The sequence below is a fragment of the Centruroides vittatus genome, unplaced genomic scaffold, assembly GCF_030686945.1.
Source record: "Centruroides vittatus isolate TY-2023 unplaced genomic scaffold, ASM3068694v2 contig_2311, whole genome shotgun sequence".
NCBI lineage: Eukaryota > Metazoa > Arthropoda > Arachnida > Scorpiones > Buthidae > Centruroides > Centruroides vittatus.
Genome location: NW_027121447.1, coordinates 42,739 through 63,532, shown reverse-complemented (window position 1 = coordinate 63,532; position 20,794 = coordinate 42,739). Strand labels below are relative to the sequence as shown.

The 20,794-nt window shown below is 34.2% G+C and overlaps 1 protein-coding gene across 3 annotated transcripts in view; it reads right to left on the bottom strand.

Annotated features, from left to right (window-relative positions):
* The window catches only part of MICU3 (Mitochondrial calcium uptake 3), a 53,670-nt gene extending 44,431 nt beyond the window's left edge, over positions 1–9,239 (bottom strand). The window contains exons 1-3 of one of the 3 annotated variants that reach the window (XM_067265560.1): positions 8,911–9,239; positions 5,595–5,736; positions 2,248–2,358 (exon numbers count right to left, since the gene is read on the bottom strand). In XM_067265560.1, coding sequence (XP_067121661.1) covers positions 2,248–2,358; positions 5,595–5,736; positions 8,911–9,135 — 478 coding nt within the window. In that variant the 5' untranslated portion in view covers positions 9,136–9,239. The remainder of the gene's footprint in view (positions 1–2,247; positions 2,359–5,594; positions 5,737–8,910) is intronic. The other 2 variants (XM_067265558.1, XM_067265559.1) reach the window with 2 other exon arrangements.
* Positions 9,240–20,794: the final 11,555 nt, after the last annotated feature.

Below are 20,794 nucleotides of genomic sequence, written 5' to 3'. Positions count from 1 at the left end.
ATTTCTATTAGTATTTTTTAAAACTAAAACTTATTTAATAAAACATTTTTAATTCTCTCATATCTATCACTAATGCATCTTAAAATATATGAAGGTGAAAGGAAACAGTAAATAAAATACTTTTTATTTCTAAATTACGAACTAAATTTTTTAAATAACGTCCGTTTTTGATATGAAGAAAAATACTATACTTTACAGTATTTTTAAATGTGATTCGATAAAATATATTTTTTCCCATATTCTACATACTTTTATCTACTTTTCTACATAGTTTCCATTTTTGTTCAAACATTTGTCATACCGCTCAAAAATATTTTAAATTCCGACTTCAAAGAAATCTGCCGCCTGCCGCCGGAAGACATTAGGCCACGCCACTTGTCTTGTATGGCACGCCTGAGTTTTCTCAAGGTCACACAATAAGCATCAGAATTAATTGTTGTGCCTCTTGGCATAAAATCCACTAACAAAGTCCCTTTCCTGTCCCAAAAGACAGTTACCATGATCTTTCGTGCTGAAATCGAATAACAAATTGTATCTTACAGTCAGCAGGCGACTCAATTTTCTTAAACATTATAAACTTTTACAGCTCAGCACACAGAGATGATATGGCTGAAAATGGCATCTAAACACGTGCAAAGCACGCTGAAAACAGATGCTTATGCACACTGCTGCAATTGAGCGTCATTCTCATTCTCATTCACAAACATACCTTATTTAAAAAATAGCCCTTGTACTATAGAAATAAATACTTTTTATTTCTATATTATTATTATATTATTAAATCAATATTTATATAGAAATTATAATAAATAAATGGGAAAAATGTAATGTATGTGTTTCTATTTAACCGTAATGTTCCCAGGCTTTTGTGTAGTGTGTGTGGTATGACACCTGTAGAGAAGAGAATGACAGGTACAATAAGCACCCTATCCATCTCCACAGATACCTTATTTCCTGGACAAGTTTTGTGTACTTGCTGACTTTTTCAGTGCATATGTTTTGTACATTTGTGAGTGTTTGGAATGGATATGTCTATATGTGATTTTATTGTGTTTGTCAATGAGTGTGATGTCCGGTCTGTTGCAGTAAATTGTTTTATCTGTGATTATGGCTCTGTCATAGTACATTTTGTGCATGCTGTTTTCCAATACTGTCTGTGGAATATACTTGTAGTATGGTTTGTGGATGTCTAATAATTTGTGTTTGTTTGCAAACTCTTGGTGTATTATATTTGCTACTTGATTATGTCTATGTAAATAATCTGTCTGTGCCAAGAGCTTGCAACCAGAAGTGATATGTTGTATAGTTTCTGGCATGATGTGACATTTTCTGCATGTGTCATTTGTGAGTGTTATATCTTTGAGTATGTGTTTCTGTAGTTTTAGTATTTATGACCTAATCCTGCATGGCAAACGTGAACCCTTCTGTCTCCCCAAAGAGCTAACCAGGTGTTTGACACAGTTTTGTCAACAAAATCCTGGTCCAGGTCATAAGGATGCCTGCCATAGAGTGCCTTTTGAGCCCGATTGTTTAATGGTGTCTATGCTTTTTATATGGTGTGAGTGTAAGTTTAATTTTAGTCTGCTAAAGTTACTGTTTTATATAACTGTGATGTTTTTCGTTTTTTATAGAAAAACTCTTGCAGTGTCTGTATTTGCTTGTAGTGAAGGCTTACTATGTCAATCAGGCCACATCTGCCATCTTTACATAGAAGGGTTAATCTTTCTATGGTGACTTTAGGATGATGATGTTTATGCTTAGTAAGTGTTGTTCTTGTTTTCCTTTACTCAAGATCTTTGTGAGTCTAATATATAACTCCAAAAGAATAAGTGAGTACTGGAACAACATATGTGTTTATTGCTTTAACTGTGTGTTTTGCATTTAACTGTGTTCTGAGAATAGCATTTAACTTACTTTCATATTCTTTAATTAATATTTGCTCTATTTGTTGTTGTTGTGATTATTATATTAAAACATAATTTCCATTTGTTCTTCTCCAAATGATGATCTCATTCTTAATTGAAATTATTAATTGTGATTTTTGAAAGTCTGTTTAAAGTCAGTACCCTCTTGATTTAGTATTAAGAAATGTCTGAACATTTAATTATTATATCTATCACATATCTCAATTATATAATTAACAAAAACAGTATTATTACAAGCTAATAAATTATTTATTAGCTTATAATTACAGAGTCTCAGCTTATAGATAGATAAATTCATTATCTATTTCAATTTAACACTTACCGTTCTCATGAAGTGATCTAAACAATATTGTTGATCCTTTTCGCCGAGTTGGTGTAGTATTATACATATGTTCTAAATCTTTTTTTGATAATTTTCTTCTCTTCATTCGAGCTAATTATTCAAGATAAATAATAATAATAATTATTATTAAAATACCTTTGTTAAAATTTAAATCACACAAAGTTATAATTAAAATACATTTTAAAATTTAAAGATACATAAATACTTAATTCAGTAGTAGTTTTTACTGATATTTATTAAAATATCATGACATTTTCATATTAACAAATAATTACAATAATAAGTTTCATTATCATTACACTATTGTCATCAAAATTGAATATTAATGTTTAAAAAATACAAATTATGATAAATTCTAAGAAAATATTCATATATAAGATCATGCATATGTGCAGAAATATGGTAAGTTTATTTGATGATTTATTAAAGTTTTGTCACCGGAAGTAAAGGTTATTTAATATTATATGTTAAGTTTACTTCTGATACTCAATAATAAAAACATAATACTAATAAATTGACAAATGCAGTAAGATTGCTTATATAATAGACATCTCTGTTCCAAACACTCATAATATAAAAAATGAAGTACACTCCTCTCTCTCAAGAAATAAGACAGATATGGAGGATGGATAAGGTATTTATTGAACTTCTTGTCCTCTTTTCTACTGGTATTATACTACATACACTACACAAAAGTCTAAAAACATTAAACCTGAATAAAAATATATATATAACACTACAGAAAGTTGCAATATTGAACACTTCACATTGTTAGGAAGTTTCTAATGTTGACACATATACCAATAACACAGAAGCTTAATGCAATACTTGTTGTTGCAATACCTTAACTTTAGTCTGGCATAGCACTTGGCATCAGTATCAGATAAGCATGACATTCACAACATCATAATAATAAAAATCCACTACTGATTCCCAACACAATGGCATACCAAATGAAGAAGAACTCACAAAATATTGGTCTTCTCTTTGGTCTACTACTGTCATGAACAGTACTGATGCAGAGTGGATCAAACAGGAGAGCAAATACAAGCAGGAGACATCTATTATGCATTCTGTTGAGATAAATGTACAAGACAGCCATTTCATAATGCAGAAAGCACACAACTGGACATCATCTGGTGTAGGCAATGTTCACAATTTCTGGTACAAAATATTCACATCTCTGCACCAGGAACTAGCTAAACATTTAACATATATCATCAACAATCCACAAGACATGCCAAATTTTCTGATACAGGGCATCACCTACATGAATCCAAAAAACAACACCAAAGACCCTGCACAGTATAGACCAATTACATGTCTTCCAACAATTTACAAAATTCTAACCTCCTGCATTGCAAACAAAATATATGATACCTTGCAAACAAAATAATGATGAACACATTCTTACAGAACAACAAAAAGTCTGTTGTAGAAAACCACAAAAGTTGCACAGAACAACTACTCATAGACTGTTATCCTACGGCAAGTTCATAAGCAACACAGAAACATACATATGGCATACACTGATTACAGAAAAGCATTCTACAGTTTCCTACACACTTGGCTGCTGCACACACTTTGCATTTATAAAATCCATCCCAAACTCTTTAGTTTTCTACATTTTATCATGTTACACTAAAGAACAACATTACATCTTAACCTCAACAACACTCGCATCAAACAAATCAAATATACATCAAGTGAAGAATTTTTCAAGGAGATTCCTTGAGTCCTCCTTGAGTCTTGCATTTAACCCTATATCTAACATATTAAACAAAATATAATACAGTTACATCATCAGACACAACAAAATAACACTGTTCACATTATCACACCAGAAAGGGAATACCATACATATATATAAATATGTATGATATCAAACTTTATGCATCCACACAGAATCAGCTTCTTCTTCAATTACAAACTACACACACTCAAACAATATACAAATGGACTTTGGTCTAGACAAATACAAGACTACACATTGAAAAAGGAGGCAGAAAGGAGACTTTGTACTCAGAAGTGAAGAAATTATTGAGTCAATGGAAGAGGATGAGTTTTACAAATATTTAGGATTCCAACAGGCCAAACTTAGAGAACATGCACAGATAAAACAAAGGTTAATATTTGAATAATAGAACAGATCACATGCAGTACTAAAGACATACCTAAATGCAAAACATACAAATATATTAAAATTATTAATATATATGTTGTCCTTGTATTCACTTATTCTTTTTGAGTTATGCACAGGACACACACAGATCTTGAGCAACTCCAAAGGAAAACAAGAACACTTACTAAGCATATATCACTCAAAATTGTCTATAGAAAGATTAATTCTTCCTTGTAAAGAATGTAGCCATGGCCTTAAGGGCATTAAGAGGTTAAGGGTTAAAGGCGCAAGTGTTAAGGAGTTAATTTTGTTAACCTGTACTACAAACAAATTCAGACATTGTGAAAGTTTTTTCACAAAAAACAAGAAACATCAAAATCACCACAGCCTCTCTGATAATTATATGCATTGGAAGAAGGGATTGTCCCACTATTCAATGTTAAAAACATCCATACATGTGGAGCATATCAGAGATATGGAGGCACTTGAAATTTTCAAGGCAAACAGGAAATGGAACTACATTAATAACAAAAAAGAAAAAATGATCTTGAAAGCATGGCAAACATGCTTTGACAACACATTATAAACTCCATATAAAGGAATTCCATTATGCACAAAACAGCAAAAATTAAAAAATTCATTCAATTAGAAAGGAAAATTAAAAGAACATTCCAGTATTCTAAATTCCTGAAGACCTTCCAAGTAGGTCAAAAATGTTAAATATTAGTTTTGACAAATGCTGAACTGTTTGACAGATTAGTGAGAATTTGTGTTGCTCTTGTTTACATTTGTATATATATTTATATATATATATATATTTTGTAATCTTCATAGATGTCTGGCATGCATGTTTAATTTTTTGTTGTTCTAAAACGATTACATTCAAATCAAGCTGTTCAGAATACATTCCAGTTTTCATTCTTTTTAAATGTAATTTGTTTCTTTTTTTCCTGAAGAAAGTCAATAAAGATGACTAAAAATGTTAGAGAATTAATAAATCTTACTGCATTTTAAAAGGCTAAATAGAAGTGTGGTGATTTAGTACAAGTGTAGTTACTGAAGAAATCATTCACAAATGTAGCTGTTCTAGGAACTGAAAGAAATGTCAGAAATTTATTTCTGATATTCTAAAATACAATAGCAAAATGGAATATCAGGAACATTTTCTATTTCAATAATTTTAAAAGTTATTTAACCTACTTACGTCGTGGATCAGATTCTGTAACAGATTCTAAAAAATCTTGTGGAGTCATGTATATCTGCCCATTATATTCTACTGAAGCAAATCTAATAAACCTTCGTTCACGTTGTGTCAAATGAGTTGTCTGTGATTCTTCGACTTTATTCTACAAGAAAAAATTTCTATTCATGTAAAGTTATTTTTATATTATCATATATATTTTATAGCGATACAGTAAAAGCTTGATATAACAGATCACCACTGAAGAAATTCTTCTGTATATAGTAATATTGACTTGTCTGTTTCTGTATATTGATATTGTGGACAAAAGTCAATTAGACAGCAGATAAAATTTCAGTTGTAAAGTATATAAGCCAGATTTTTCTTAAACTTGTAAAAATAATATATCTATCGGTAAATCTAAAATATAGGAGATAGTCATACAGCACTGACCATTACTAGTTTTTGCTACTGGAGCTAGGTAGCAGCAGTCTATGGACATATACAGAATATCATTGCCATAGATCATATACTTTGGAGACTATTTTGTTTGGTTAGAGTTGTGTGAACCATGAGCCAGAGATGTTTGTTGGTATTTAGTGTGTCAAAAGTTATTTTCACAGTTCTGATTCTATTTTGGGGATGAGTAGTTAATTTAATTTTAAAATGTATTTTGTTTATAGTAATATTTGGTTAAGATAATCATATTAGTTTCACAATATCAAACTCTATACAATGTGACGGATTTAACACCTAAACACTCCTTCCAGCAGAAATAGACTTTAAACTAACGTTTTTGGCATCATTTAGAGGCCTTCTTCAGGAACGTACAACCAAAAAACTGTTCTATCATTTGAAACTGTCGAATATCAATTTTCAATTCCAAAAACAAGATTAGCAGATTGAGAGCAATCCACATTGGCATAAATATGCGTACAGTCCTTTGGATGGGTCCTGCAAAGGACTTTCATCAAACAAATGGAAAAACAACTAGTTTTTTTATATCCAAGGTCAGGATGAAAAGTTCAAGATGACTGGGTACAGTGTATAATGGTTGGGCACATATATGTGCCAATTAAGAAAATATTTTGTATTCTATTTATGACAATTGTATGAGTTTAAGTTCATTATAAAGTCTTGTAAATTTATTCCTATGTTTTCCTAGTATTCACTTTTTTAAATAAATGTTGTTATTGATTATAGTACAACAGTACACTATTCTAAGTACGTTATCAAAGAACTTTTTACTTTTATTGATTGACTAAAAATCTCTAAAACAACTTATATTATCATTAGGATCTTAACTCTTTAAAATAGTAACTTGGTCAATACTGGATGACAATATTTGCACTGCCCAAATTTATGACTCTTAATTTCAGAAATAATTAGTACTTTAGGCAAAATTTTAGAGAAATCTTATTCTGTACTTTATTTATCTTATTTAAGGTATTATATTACTGTTGTAAAATCAGTTTTTCTCAAGACTTACATTGGTTATGGCCTAAAATATTTAGGTGGTCAGTATTGCAGGAATTTCCCCTAAATCTAAAGCTTTTCGTTTTCTTTGATGATCTTTCACCACATACAAAAAATAAACCCAAAACTGAACAAAACTAGTTGATTAGAAAATGAAACAAAACCTAGACATAATATGAAAATCTACATTGAAAAACAATTAAAAAATGAATTTTATATTATTTCGTATTTATTTTTTGCAAATAAAGTACATAAAGTGACTGATGAAATAAATAAAATGGCAACTAAAAAGTCTGTTATAATGGAAGGATGGTGGTCTGAGAGATTTGAAAAATAACCCATAGTGACAGGAGTCTGTTAAAATGAATGAATTTTCTTATCATTTTCCTATACTTTTGGCCGGACTAACATTAGCCATCTCTAATAACATGAAGTCCATTATATTGAGCTTTTACTGTATTTAAAAGAATGGATATATATATCAATTTTTAAAAGATTCAGACATAGTATATAGCACCAGTATACAAGTAACTGGAGTTTTAAATTATCTATTTATATTTCTAAATTTATTCAATACAAGATATAAAAAATAATTTTCAACAATTCAAATATATTAAGCTTGTAGCAGAATATCTGAAATATGAATGTCCCTACAAATTAGAAATTATGTTTATATTTTTAAGATATTAACTCTCTTAGTCATAAATTATAGTAATACAAACATTTGTAAAGTTATAATTCAATGAATAAATTATCATATATTTTATTGAACTAAATATTTTTACATAGTAGTTTTTATTTGAATATGATAAAATTTGTTAGTTTGTTTAATATCATATGATGTCATATGGTAAAAATTAATTAATGTTTATAGTATACTATTAGTATAATTACTGCTTTTTTTGTATCAAAAATTGAAGGTTAAATTATTTATTTAATAATATTTACACTTCTTTTCAATTAACTTGATAATAAATAGTTGAAAACTTTCCCTTGTATTTTTTTTTCTCTTCCAAGGTCATTATTAAATTTATTCGTTGCAAATAATACCTGTAGATAAACTTGGAAAAACAAAATTTTAGAAAATTACATATTCATAAACTCAAAAAATTCATTTAAAAAAATGACTTTATCTCTAAAATCAAACTGTAGCAGAATCTTAGCTTTATTTCTAAAATCAAATTTGTCTCATGTCAACAAATAATTACTGTAAATAACATACAAATTAAAACTAAGTCAACAAACGTAGTTAGTAATAGAAAAATTACGTAAAACACGAAACACAAGTCACGAAATTAAACTAATTTTTACAAAGTTTCCAATGTTTATGAGTATCGAATATTCTTCGACAAAACCATATCTTCTTGAACTGTTGGGGAATCTTTGACAAGATTACTGTGCATTATTATATGTGCCGAACGAAGAATGCTTTTACAAAGGCATTTTCAGCAACAAACAATTTTAGCAATTGCTGTCGATATGGAATTTCGGAATTATTTAATTATAAATTACTTTACTGTACTTAATTTTAAATAATTGTTTTTCTAAAGCAGAGTTCCCAAAGTGGTCGACATCAACCCACAAGAGTTTTCCAGACCATGCAGTAGGAAGCAATTAATTGATTGGATTCAATAAGCCTTTTATACCCAGGAACAGCTAGAAGAGTAAAGGAATGTGGAAATCAACTAAATATAAATATGAAAAATTAATGTTATGCCTGTAATACTGTTAAATAATATTTGGCTCCAACATATTATGGCATCATTTGTTAAAAATAACTTTATTTATAAAATAATACTTAAGATCTACATCATAGTCGTAATGAGAATAAAATATAGTTTTAATTTCAAATAAGGAATCTTACAGCATCTTGTCTGGCGTAAGTGCCTTGACGTGGAGATTGCTTAGCGTGAACTGTAAACAATGAGTTTCTTTTATCAGGTTGTATGTAATAACGAAGTGCACATCCTAATCCTATCGTTCCTGACACAATACACACTGGGTACACATATTTATTTTTTACATATTCTCTACTCGAACACGAAATTAAATGAAGAAGCTTCCTGACATGACTCCTCCCTGCCGCCATAATTTTATTGGCATACTGTCAAATTGTTTACTTCGGATTTGTTTTATTGTGATATTTTTCTTATTATCATTTTAAAACTTCTACTTAAAGCATTTTAAATATTTCTTGAATATTAAAATTCTAATGAAAAAATTGGACTTGCTGTTTTTCCTATATAAAAAGAAATTAAAGAATTGGAATAAAGAAACGCAACAATATTTGTGGCAGATCCAAGGAATGCTTGAGAGTTAATAACTTTCTCCACCCTGTGGGCATTAAAAAACCCCTTTTAAAAAAATCAAAATCATTGTTTTCGGTCCACAATGGAGCGGCCAGATTGTGAGGGACAGAGCTCGACGTATCCGAAGGAACTACCCCAAAAAATTCTCAGGATTTTTTTTCAGAATTACCTCCAGAGTGGTAAGCTGCTACTTTAACCGCTCGGCCATCCAGCCGTTCTTTCTTTTCGGTACTTCTGAATCCGATACTGAGCGATCTGTCAAGAGGTGTTCTTCCGGGAGAACTTTCTATGAAAACTGGTCCCTATTTAGGTGTTATATACGTAAAAAACTCGAAAAACTACACGTAGCTAGTCCGTTGATGAAGAGCTAACCCACGGCCGGATGGCCGAGCGGTCAAGGTGGCAGCCTACCGCTCTGGGGGCCCGGGTTCGAATCCGAACGGATCGAAAATTCCCCAGGAATTTTTCGGGGGTGGTCCGTCCGGATATGTCGGGCCACACCCCTCACCACCCAGCTGCCCCATTGTGGGCCTGGCCGAACCCATAATGGGCTTGCAAAAAGAGGCCCTCTTAGTGCCCACGGGGCGGAAAGAGTAAAAAAAAGAAGCGCTAACCCGCGACCAACTACAAGTGTTCGGTGGTTTTATCTATTCTGTCACTAGTGAGCGAAAAATTAAAGAAACTTATAAGTAAATGATTGTTTTTCAGATTTAATTTCATATTTTATTACTACTTGTTTTATTTTGACGGCCGCTCTATTGTAGGTCTAGCCGAGCTAAAAAAAAGGCCCTCTTAGTGACCACCGGTCGAAAAGAGTTTAAAAATTTTTTTTTTTCCTTTTGTGTATTGTGCAGTACAGGGTGGAACATAGGGGAGACCGGGGATAGTTGTCACAAGAAACATGTCACAGTGCAAATATCGCCTATATAATCAAAACTGAATGGCCACGTCATCTAGGACAGTGATTCTCAACCTTTTTTTCGTCACGGTACACTTTTAATAATTTAAGAATTTGGCGGCACACGCGGTTACTTCGGTAAGTACCGTAGGACAACCGGTGACGTCATAATAGTGATTTTTTAAACGCAGTTGGTTATTTAGGTACATTTTCTAAACGCCTTGGTAACTACCGGCAGTTAGCGATAACACCGGTTACAAGGTAGAACCGAATGAACTACTTGTCTGACGTCGTTTATGTATGGGTATTCGCAGTGGCGGCACACTAAAGTGCCGCGTCACAGTGGTTGAGAACGGACGGCCGGATGGCCGAGCGGTAAAGGTGGCAGCCTACCGCTCTGGGGGACCCGAGATCGAATCCGAACGGGTCGAATAATCCCCAGAAATTTTTCGAGGGGTGGTTCGTTTGGATATGTCGGGCCCCGTCCCTCACCACCTGGTTGCCCCATTGTGGGCCTGGCCGAACCCATAATGGGCCTACTAAAAAAGGCCCTCTTAGTGCCCACAGGGCGGAAAGAGTTAAAAAAAAAAAAAAAGTGATTGAGAATCACTGATCTAGGAGCAGGTTCATTTACTTCTCGCCTACGTCATTACAAAATTCGAATATCCGTTGCATTGTTTTCCGTTAATTAGCGGTTAAAAGATTTACAGCAAGTCGCGTAAATTTTGATGCATCATGTCTTGTGCCGTTTAAACTTGCAATTAGTAAAAAGTGAGTAACAACTGCTGTTAAATAAGTTAAAAAATAAATTTAACGTAACTTAGAAGTCCATGTCATCGCCATTTTTCTTGTTTTTCTTTCCCGATATTAGTCAGCGTTTGTGTTCGCTCGAAAACGCCAGCGGTCGCGTCAGTTCCTGTATCATATTACTGTATTGACGCAGAGATTTTGAATAAGGCCATTACATCAACGACACTTATAAAATCGCGGTTTTTCATTGTTAATGTTTTATACTTTTCGCTTATTTATTAACGCCGATTCACATTTTATTTGTAGTTCCGTGAATATTAGAATTATATTTGCATACACACTAATCTTATGTTGAATTGGTATTAATAAATTTGCCAGTTTATAAGATTCATTACGAATAGTTCTTAAATTTTGATTAGTTTCATTCAAATTTATTATTTGCATTATTAATTTATAATTAGTATGGGTAAAACAATTTATATATATATTTTAAAAAAACTATACTGTAATTCAATTAATACAACAATTAAACAAATTTAAATTATAGAATGAATACAAAACAGAAATTACTAAGAAACTACAGCTAATTTCAATATCACAGATATTCAAAAGTTAGGCTAAAAGTTATTCAATAGCTAAAATATTCAATTTTAAAAACATATATCTTATTAAATTAATTAATTAAAATATCTATAACCGTGAGGTAGATAATAGTAGGGCTTATCACACTAATGATAATGGGCACAAACGCCCAAGAATCAAAGTAAAAACATTTAATAAAACAAAAACGAGGTGTACAATGAGATGATTACAAAAGTATAGAAACCGAAAAAACCAAAATGCATTTCGGACTATTTCCAATAGAAATTAGTCCCTCATCAGTTGGTATAACAAAAGGTTTTAGTATACTTAAAAATTATACAAGGTGAAAGAATAAATTTAAAATTAAACTAAAACTATGCCTAAAACTATACAATATAAAAATGAAAATGTCGCCTAGTATGAACAGTAAACAATATCAATGTAGACAGGAGTAATATTTCTTCTTAACGTTGCATGGTAACTTGACAAACAGAGTGCTGATACAAAAACAGTTATGAATTAGCCGGATTATTGGTTACAATTATGAACTAATGTTATACAGTTAGTTTAAATTATGTACAGTACTGTACATAATTTAAACTAACTAACTGTAAACTAAAATTCCGCGCCTGATAGCTAAAGATTTTACCAAACTAGCAATATGGTTTTTAAAAGTAAGTTTGCTATCAAAAATTATGCCCAAAACGTTAAAAGAAACAGTATAACATATTGGACTACATTGGACTTATACCTGTATTACACTATATGGCTTAAATATTCAATCTGTATTTGAAAATATGTACACTTCTGCTTTTATTTCTTCTTCTTTGGCGAAGATTAGGCCATAGTATAACAAGCTTGCCAGAGGCTTTCGGTACCTTTGATCCTATGTTCCAGTCGATTACGTCAGGATGCAGTAGCGCCTCCACGGACGAGCTTGCTTCGTCTCGATTAGCGTTGCAAATAGCCTATTATAAAAATGCAATGTGCTTTACGAAAATATTTTTTACATCCTTTATAGAATGTAGAAGAGCTTTGTAGTTTTAAAGTAAGTACTCTTTTAAATTTCACCATAAACTTTAGAGAAAAATACATTTGGCTTTAAGGAAAACTTTTGCTTTGCTGCATTAAGTAAATTCATGCATTCAAAATAGAATTCAGTTAGACCGGCGGTTACAGATGCTTAATTTTGGTTATTTTTTCCAACTCTTAAATCATGGTTTAAAAGCTTGATTGTGTAGTAAACTCATATTCTTACAAATAAAGGAATCGACGATGTTTTAAATGTTTCGCATGTACTGTAGTAGGAATCTAAATCATTTCAGAAATGTATTTTACTATATTTGCAACTGTGAACCTCCGGAAGACAAGAGGAAGTCATACCTCGATTTCCGGCAACACGTCGTGGACCTATTCACTTGTCACGGATGGCTGTTCCCGTTTAAAGGTCCCGTGGAGTCGGGTCGTCTTTCGTTTCAGTTACGCGAGTGGAGGAGAGAGAGGGGTCGACGACAAGGCGTAGGTCAGCGTCTCTCAAAGTGGGCGATAACGCCCCCTTGTGGGCGGTGAGTCACTGGGGGCGCTAGAGGCAGGGTACTGAACGGTGACCAAAAGCAAAAGTTGGGGTCACTGACAGCCGTTTCCTTTCCTCTGTTAAACGGATTAGAGGAAACATTGCGTTTAAAGGTTTTCAGATGTTGAGAACAATGTACGGTAAGGGCACAAAGTGTGAGATTCATAGAAAAGTTTTCCTAAGAATATTTCCAATCCTTTCTCACACAAGAGAAAATGGGTTAGGGGGCGTTGGGTATAACTTTATGGAACAAAGGGAGCGGTGGATCGAAAAAGTTTGGGAATCACTGGCGTCGGTGATAGACGAATAAATACACCATTTAACAAAAAAAAAAAAAAAAAAAAAAAAAAAAAAGAGAGAAAGATTTATTAAAGGTAACCAGATCGACAAGTACAACGCTAATTTCGTTCCCTAGAGTTCTAGCTCTCTAATACACGGGGGGACGGCTCGAGAGAGTTTACAATACCAATTTGCATACCTCTTAGAAAGTTCCGTAGAAGACGGATCGAGACGGGCCCGGTTGGAAGCACGGAGATATCCAAATAAAAATTGGCGCTAAGTTAAAAATCGTGGGTACTGGTTAGAGGCTTCAGTTATCCAAAACGACACTAGGTAAAATTCGGGGATCGAGGGTTAGAGCGAATCGGAGGTTCGATGATGGGCACACTCGGTGGCTTGAAGACAAGAGACTCCCCGAGGGCGGAAGAAGCGTCTTTTATAGCCTCTTGGGAAAATACGTCATGTGATCGATTTGTCGTGGGAGGCAAAGGTTTATTAGAACAGGTGTGGAGGTTAAAGGCGTTCCCCGGGATCAAAATAAAGTGACGGAATTGAACATTAACTATAAACTTATCGTGCAAGTTGAGCTGTAGAATGGTAGAGAACAATAGAATGTTGACTTTTTTATTTTTTTGAAGAGGGTGGAATTTTTTCCAGCAGAGTAATATTTCTCCCTAACTCTTTATGGAACAGAAGGGGAGATAATTAAAAATTTAGGCTATAAAATTCCGGATTTCACACAACAATTGCTATTTTGTACATGTTTTGTACACTCCATTTGAAACATTTGTTCACATTGTTGAATAAATTGACAACAAATACCGTATCTAATCAGTAATAACAGATACAGTGACTTAGTATTATATTACACAAATGGCATGAGTGTCGTGCAGCCTGCTTTTAGGGGCACCAGGATATGCAGTTCTGCTATGTATCTTAAGATCAGGGGGTATATGGTTCCGGTGGCAGCGTCGCGCAGGTGTGAACTTTAATCTTGTGTTGCTGAAACCACAGACGCGCTTGGGTGGTAACGTGGTTATTGGTCGTCCACTTCTCAAATACATGCAGAAACTTGTCTGTGTGGAACTGTAGTTGTTGAGGGATGTCACCGTGAATGATCTTTGTAATATCGTCTACGTATACGTATAGACGAACGTTGTTATTTCCAATGTTAAAGATGTCATATATAAATATCGCAAAAATGAAGGGTTAGCGTTTGAGGGTTAGAGAACTTTCCCCTCTATCGTACTTGCACAGTTCTATACCGTAAGAAATGTTGAGACATACCAGGGATCGCCCACACAGTTTTTTTTTATTGCCTTGAAAGGATGATGATTTGTTAGACGAAATCACATGCTTTTTCTACGTCGATAGTTATCACGTGGAAGTGTTGCCGTTTGTTGCTGAGAGTGAAGCGTGTGATCAGCAATATGGGTGAGAAGTTCGCGTACACCTTTTCCTAGCATTTCGCCCAAATATCGAGCGTTGAACCACTTTTGCGTGTGGGCTATGTATTTCCTTTTATTAAGATTTATCCGTTCCATTACTTTTAGGACATGGGATGTTACAGCTGTGGGTCTGTAGTTATGCTTTTTTAAGCGTCCTTGTTAGGTTTCAGTATCGGGACAATAATGGTATGTTTTATTTCAGTGAAGATTGTGCCAATTCTCCATATTTTGTTGTAAAGATGGAAGTTCTGATTAAGTTCTATGTGGCTTGCGCGTTCAGACGTTTAATTGTTTGCATGGCTATGTTGTCTGTTTTTATTTAGATGTAAGTCTTAAACACGTAATCTGAACATGAGCAATGAGGTTTTTCTAATATTCTTCCTTTGTTTCCCCATTAACAAAGATGCCATTAGAGTGATCAGTAGTTTACTATAATCCTTCTAAAATTTGATCTTTTACATCAGTGATTCCCAAACTTTTTCGATCCAATGCACCCTTTGTTCCATAAAGTTATACCCAACGCCCCTAACCCATTTTCTCTTGTGTGAGAAAGAATTGGAAATATTCTTAGGAAAACTTTTCTATGAATCTCACACTTTGTGCCCTTACCGTACATTGTTCTCAACAACTGGAAACTATTAAACGCAATGTTTCCTCTCATCCGTTTAACAGAGGAAAGGGAACAGCTGTCAGTGACACCAACTTTTGCTTTTGGTCACCGTTCAGTACCCTGCCTCTAGCGCCCCCTAGATTTACTCACCGCCTACAAGGGGGCGTTATCGCCTACTTTGAGAAACGCTGTTTTACATGATTGAACTTTTCTGGTACCGTTTCGAGTCAAAACTCAATATTTTCATTCGGTAAATTCCTCGATGTATTGCATCGAGGAATTTGCCGAATGAAAATATTGAGTTAATATTGAGAAATATTGATATGGTGGGAATACCACTACTTTCCTCGTCTATTAGGCTATTAATTGCAGGTAGTCATTGAACAAATCTAACAAATAGAAAAACTTTGAATGTCGAAGACTGTTTAGGATTTCCTCAATTTTGTTGATTTGTGTTGATAGTATATCATTTACGCCAACAAAATCGAACTGTTCAGTCACCTTTTGGTGTTAAGATTAAGGGTGATCACCAATTACTTGTTAATGATTTTTCGTGATTCCAGCTGCCTCGAGATTATCAAGTTTCTTTTCAACAGGTTTCCATAGTGCATACAGAATATCCCATTCAGGTGTACAACTGTTTTGCTCTCTAGCGAAGTAGTTTGATGATAAAGTTTGGTACCCAACCGACTTGTTGCACGAAAACTTAGGAAAAGCGTTCGCGACAACTGAATCATTAAATTTTATTTTAATAAAATTTGAATGGCTTCGATTCTGACTTGATTTATTTTGATTTATGTCGCGTTAATTTTTAAATGTCAGACTTCAATACTCTTCCTAGAAGGAAATCGAATCCCTCAGAAATCACATAGAAATCTTCCTAAGGCACGTAACTAGGATTTCTATTTCCCGATCTTTTGCTTGCCCCGGGATTCCGGGAAAAAAGTGAACTGTTTCTCGGGATCCCGGGATATAGGGCTTAATTAATTATTTTTAAAAATACAAAAAATATGTTGAAATCGAATGATATAGGCTAATTATTTTTCATTTTTAAAAGTAATTTAATACGTTCTGCAACCTCGAAAATCATAATATTAATAATGCTGTGTAAAAATATATATTAAAATTACCTTTGAATTAAGTAGAAATTTTCACAAATAGAAAAAATTTATTAAAGTTTTCTGGAAACTGCTTACAAAAAAAGAAGCCTTTGAATTGAGTTGAAAATTTAAAGAAAAATTGCACTTAGATATGACAAGCATTAAAATAGTAAATTTGACAGGCAATTGTTATAACTAACTAGATACACAAAAAATATAAAGAATCTTCATATAATAATAAGTTTAAAAAGTTTTATTTTTAAAACGTTACATTTATACAAAATCAGAAATTATTAAATTACGTAAAAGATTATTAATTAAAGTACATATAACATATATAGACAATTTATTTTTCGCGGTGGAAGCGACGATCAAACTGGCTTGGTATCTGCTTCCTGCACGCACGTGTAGAAGCGTCCTCTGGTGGTCGCTACACTCTAAACGCGTTTACTCCGGACGCGCACATTTTGCTTGAACCAGTTTGTCCGCTCCGCTTGGAAGCGCGTTTACGTCGCTGGTCGCGGTCGCTGGACGCTGCCACGTAGGACATAGCCTTAGGGAGTGCGCAAGAAAAACATCAATTTTAGGAGGTCGAGGAGTAGGTGACAACCTCACCATACGTTCCATTATATCCCAAATATGTTCTATAGGGTTGCAGACGGACGGGTCGAAAAATATCCAGGAATTTTTCGGGGGTGATCCGTCCGGATATGTCGGGCCACGTCCCTCACCACCCGGCCGCCCCATTGTGGGCCTGGCCGAATCCATAATGGGCCTGCTAAAAAGAGGCCCTCTTAGTGCCCACAGAGTGGAATAAGTTAAAAAAAAATAGGGTTGCAGTGTAGTGAGATTGAGGGCTAAGACAATTTATGAAATACATTGTCGTGTTCTCCCAACTATTTCTGATTAAGCTTCGTCCGGTGACACAGTGCATTATCATGTTGAAACATGGCATTATTCTCAAGAAACATAGCCTGGAGATGCAGATGGTCACCTAACCCAGTATCGTTCACCATTCAAGGACAACAAGCAATGGTCTTAGGTCTTCCAAGAGAATGCTTCGTAGATTAGCCACCCCCACTGAGCAACCAGGAGATGCGACTTCATCAGGGCCGGATTTACATAAAGACATTTGGGGCCGGTGCCCAAGGCCCCTATAAAACTATGTTTAAACATAATCTACTTCTACCCCACCAAATTTGTGCCCAGGGCCCCTGGATTGGTAAATCCGGCCCTGGACTTCATGCTGTTTTTACGCCAGTTTTCGAACCCAGCCATCAGTATGGTTCGGCATGAAATAAGACTCATCACTCCATGAAAACGTCTTCCAGATCTTCAAGGTCAATTTTGCCTTTCCCTCACACATGCGAGGCGTTGTTTGAGACGGTGCATTGTCAATAGAGGCACTCACGTAGGTCGACGGCTATTGAACCCCAGTCAACGCAAGGTACAGTACATCGCATGGTCATTGTCGAAACACCTCTGCCTTGCCCACTGTTGTACTGACAGATAAACTGTTCCACTGTGGCACATCTTTCTTCAGATACCAGTCTTGCTTAATACCCGATGTTTATCTCTGGGATCATATGTGACCGGCCACTATGTGATTTTCTGGTGGATGTCTATGATCCGTCAGAATTCACTTCATCATGATCCATCCACTTGCAGTACATCCTGGGCATCGTGTTACGAGAACAACCAACGAGTGCACTATTTCGGAAATACTGGTAACCGCCCTCTGAACCCCAACAATCTGTACTCGCTCAAAGTAGCTCCGTTTGCCCATGACTGGCAAGTATTACCTTCTACTATGCAAATGACAGGTCAACAAGTCACAGTTGCAGCGAATTGTGACGTAGCAATATAAGAAATTCCTCTAACGCTTCTGACATGGTGATGGCATGGTGTTCCTAATGTAGCGGCTGTTCAGTGTACTTGGAATTAACATATTCCAAGTACACTAAATTATCATGGAAAGAAATTATGTAATCATTTTTCATTTTTTAAAGTAAGTTCTGCAATCTTCATGACTTACTTTAATTTTAATTTAGAGTTGCTGGAAGAAAATAATAGATCGACTCTTCGAACCTTCTCTGGGTCGACCCTTTTCTTCCAGAAATTTTAAATTAAAATTAAAATTATTATAATTAATAAAATTAGCGGGATATGCAGCATAACCGCCTAATTCTAGACAAAATTAATTCGTTTTGAAACTGCTTCTTGTCTGATTGTTTAATATTATTTGTATTATGGCTCTAAGACCACCGTTTAATATCAGACAGTTTCTGTCCAGTGTAGATCTATATTTAAGCTTTCATCGATGTATACACTTTTTGTAAAATGTGTGATAAAGAATATATCTATATTGTATATGCATAAATTTCTACAGTGTATGTAAGTTTCCGTTTTTACTTTCCTGACTGTTATATAAACAGAGGGAAAGTATGGCGATCGGTCAAGAAATGACCACCCAAAATTTTTACAATTTTGGACTTAGGACACACGAAACGTCGAAAAAAATGCAAAAAAAAAAAAAAAAATCCGGGTTTTCTTGTATGTATGGATGTTAGTGTGTATGGGGCACGATTTTTTTCACTCTGTTTGAAGCTTAATAACTCCTATGCATTTTGTCGAAAATTTCTGAAATTTTGCATGGGGGTTTGTTTATGGGGAGGTTGTTGCTATAAAATTTTGATGATTAAGGGTCGAGGGGCGTGGGAAAATAGAGGTGGTCGTGTGTCATATCTCGAGTAGGGTTGGAGTTAATGACGATTTTACTCGTTATTAGCATTTATAATTTTCTATAAAACTCATCCCTACCCAAAATTAAGGTTTTTGTCATTTTATAATAGTTAAAAATATAGAAACTTTTAAAATAAAACATGATAAGAGATGGCGCCACAAAAATTTTAAATGTTGAGGGAAGGTTGAGCAACTCGTTACTGGTTTATCGAAATAAAGTTTACAGAAATTTTTATCTATAAATAAATTATAAAGATTTTAAATCTATTTTTATGTATTTTCGAATAAATGTCAAAGCTTTCTACAGTAACAAAAGTTGTTAACAATGGACAAAATATTGTTGAGGACAAGATTATTGTTAATTTCGAAGAAAAGTAAGACGTTTTAACAGTTTTATTAATTTGTTCTCTACTTATTCAATATTTCAACAGATGTTTCTTTTTAATTCTTAATATAATGATTACATCGAACATATTCTAATTTATACTTTTTAAGTAAGTAAAGGGCCTTTTTAACCAGGCATATCATGGGTTCGACAGGATGGTGAGGACGGGCCCGACATATTCGAGACCGAGACAAACAAGCTTCCTCCAAAATTCTTGGAGTGATCGCCCGATTTCGATTCCGGGTTCCTCAAAGCCGTAAACAGCTCACTGACAGGCTTTAACTGCCTATTTTTTTTTTTTTTTTTTTTTTTTTTTTTTAAATTCTTTCCGCCCTGTGTGCACTAAGAGGGCCTCTTTCAGCAAGCCCATTATGGGTTCGGCCAGGCCCACAATGGGTGGCCCGGTGGTGAGGGACAGTGCCCGACATATCCGGACGGACCACCCCGAAAAATTCCTGGGGATTTTTTTTCGACCCGTCCGGATTCGAACGGTAGGCTGCCACCTTGACCGCTCGGCCATCCGGCCGTCCTTTAACTACCTATCAGTGATATCGATATACCGTATATCTCGGCAGATAAGACGATAGTTGAATTATAAAAAAGGCTCCCAAAATCTGGGGTCGTCTTACAGGACAGATACCAAAAAATTAGATTGAAATTTATATATATATATATATAAACGGACAAACCGTAATTATTTACTAATAGAGAGTAGGGTACGTGCACAAAACAGAATAGCCCATACGACGTTTTTGTGAATAGTCAATACCCGAATGCCGAATTAATGCGAATAATGTTTGCAACAATCGCAAGGCAGTGCTGCCAGATGCAAGAAAATAAATTTGTTCATTTGAAAATTACTAATAGGACATAATTCCGTATACGCTATATAGTATTATTATTCAGATGATGATCGCTGATCTAAACTAAATTCATAGGCCGTTGATAGTTTGGGGGTCGTCTTATAGGACAGATATAAGCTAAAGCTATAAAACTTCGACGAAAATTTATACCTCGTCTTATCTGAAGGTCGTCTTATCTGCCGAGATATACGGTACTTGTAATATTTTAT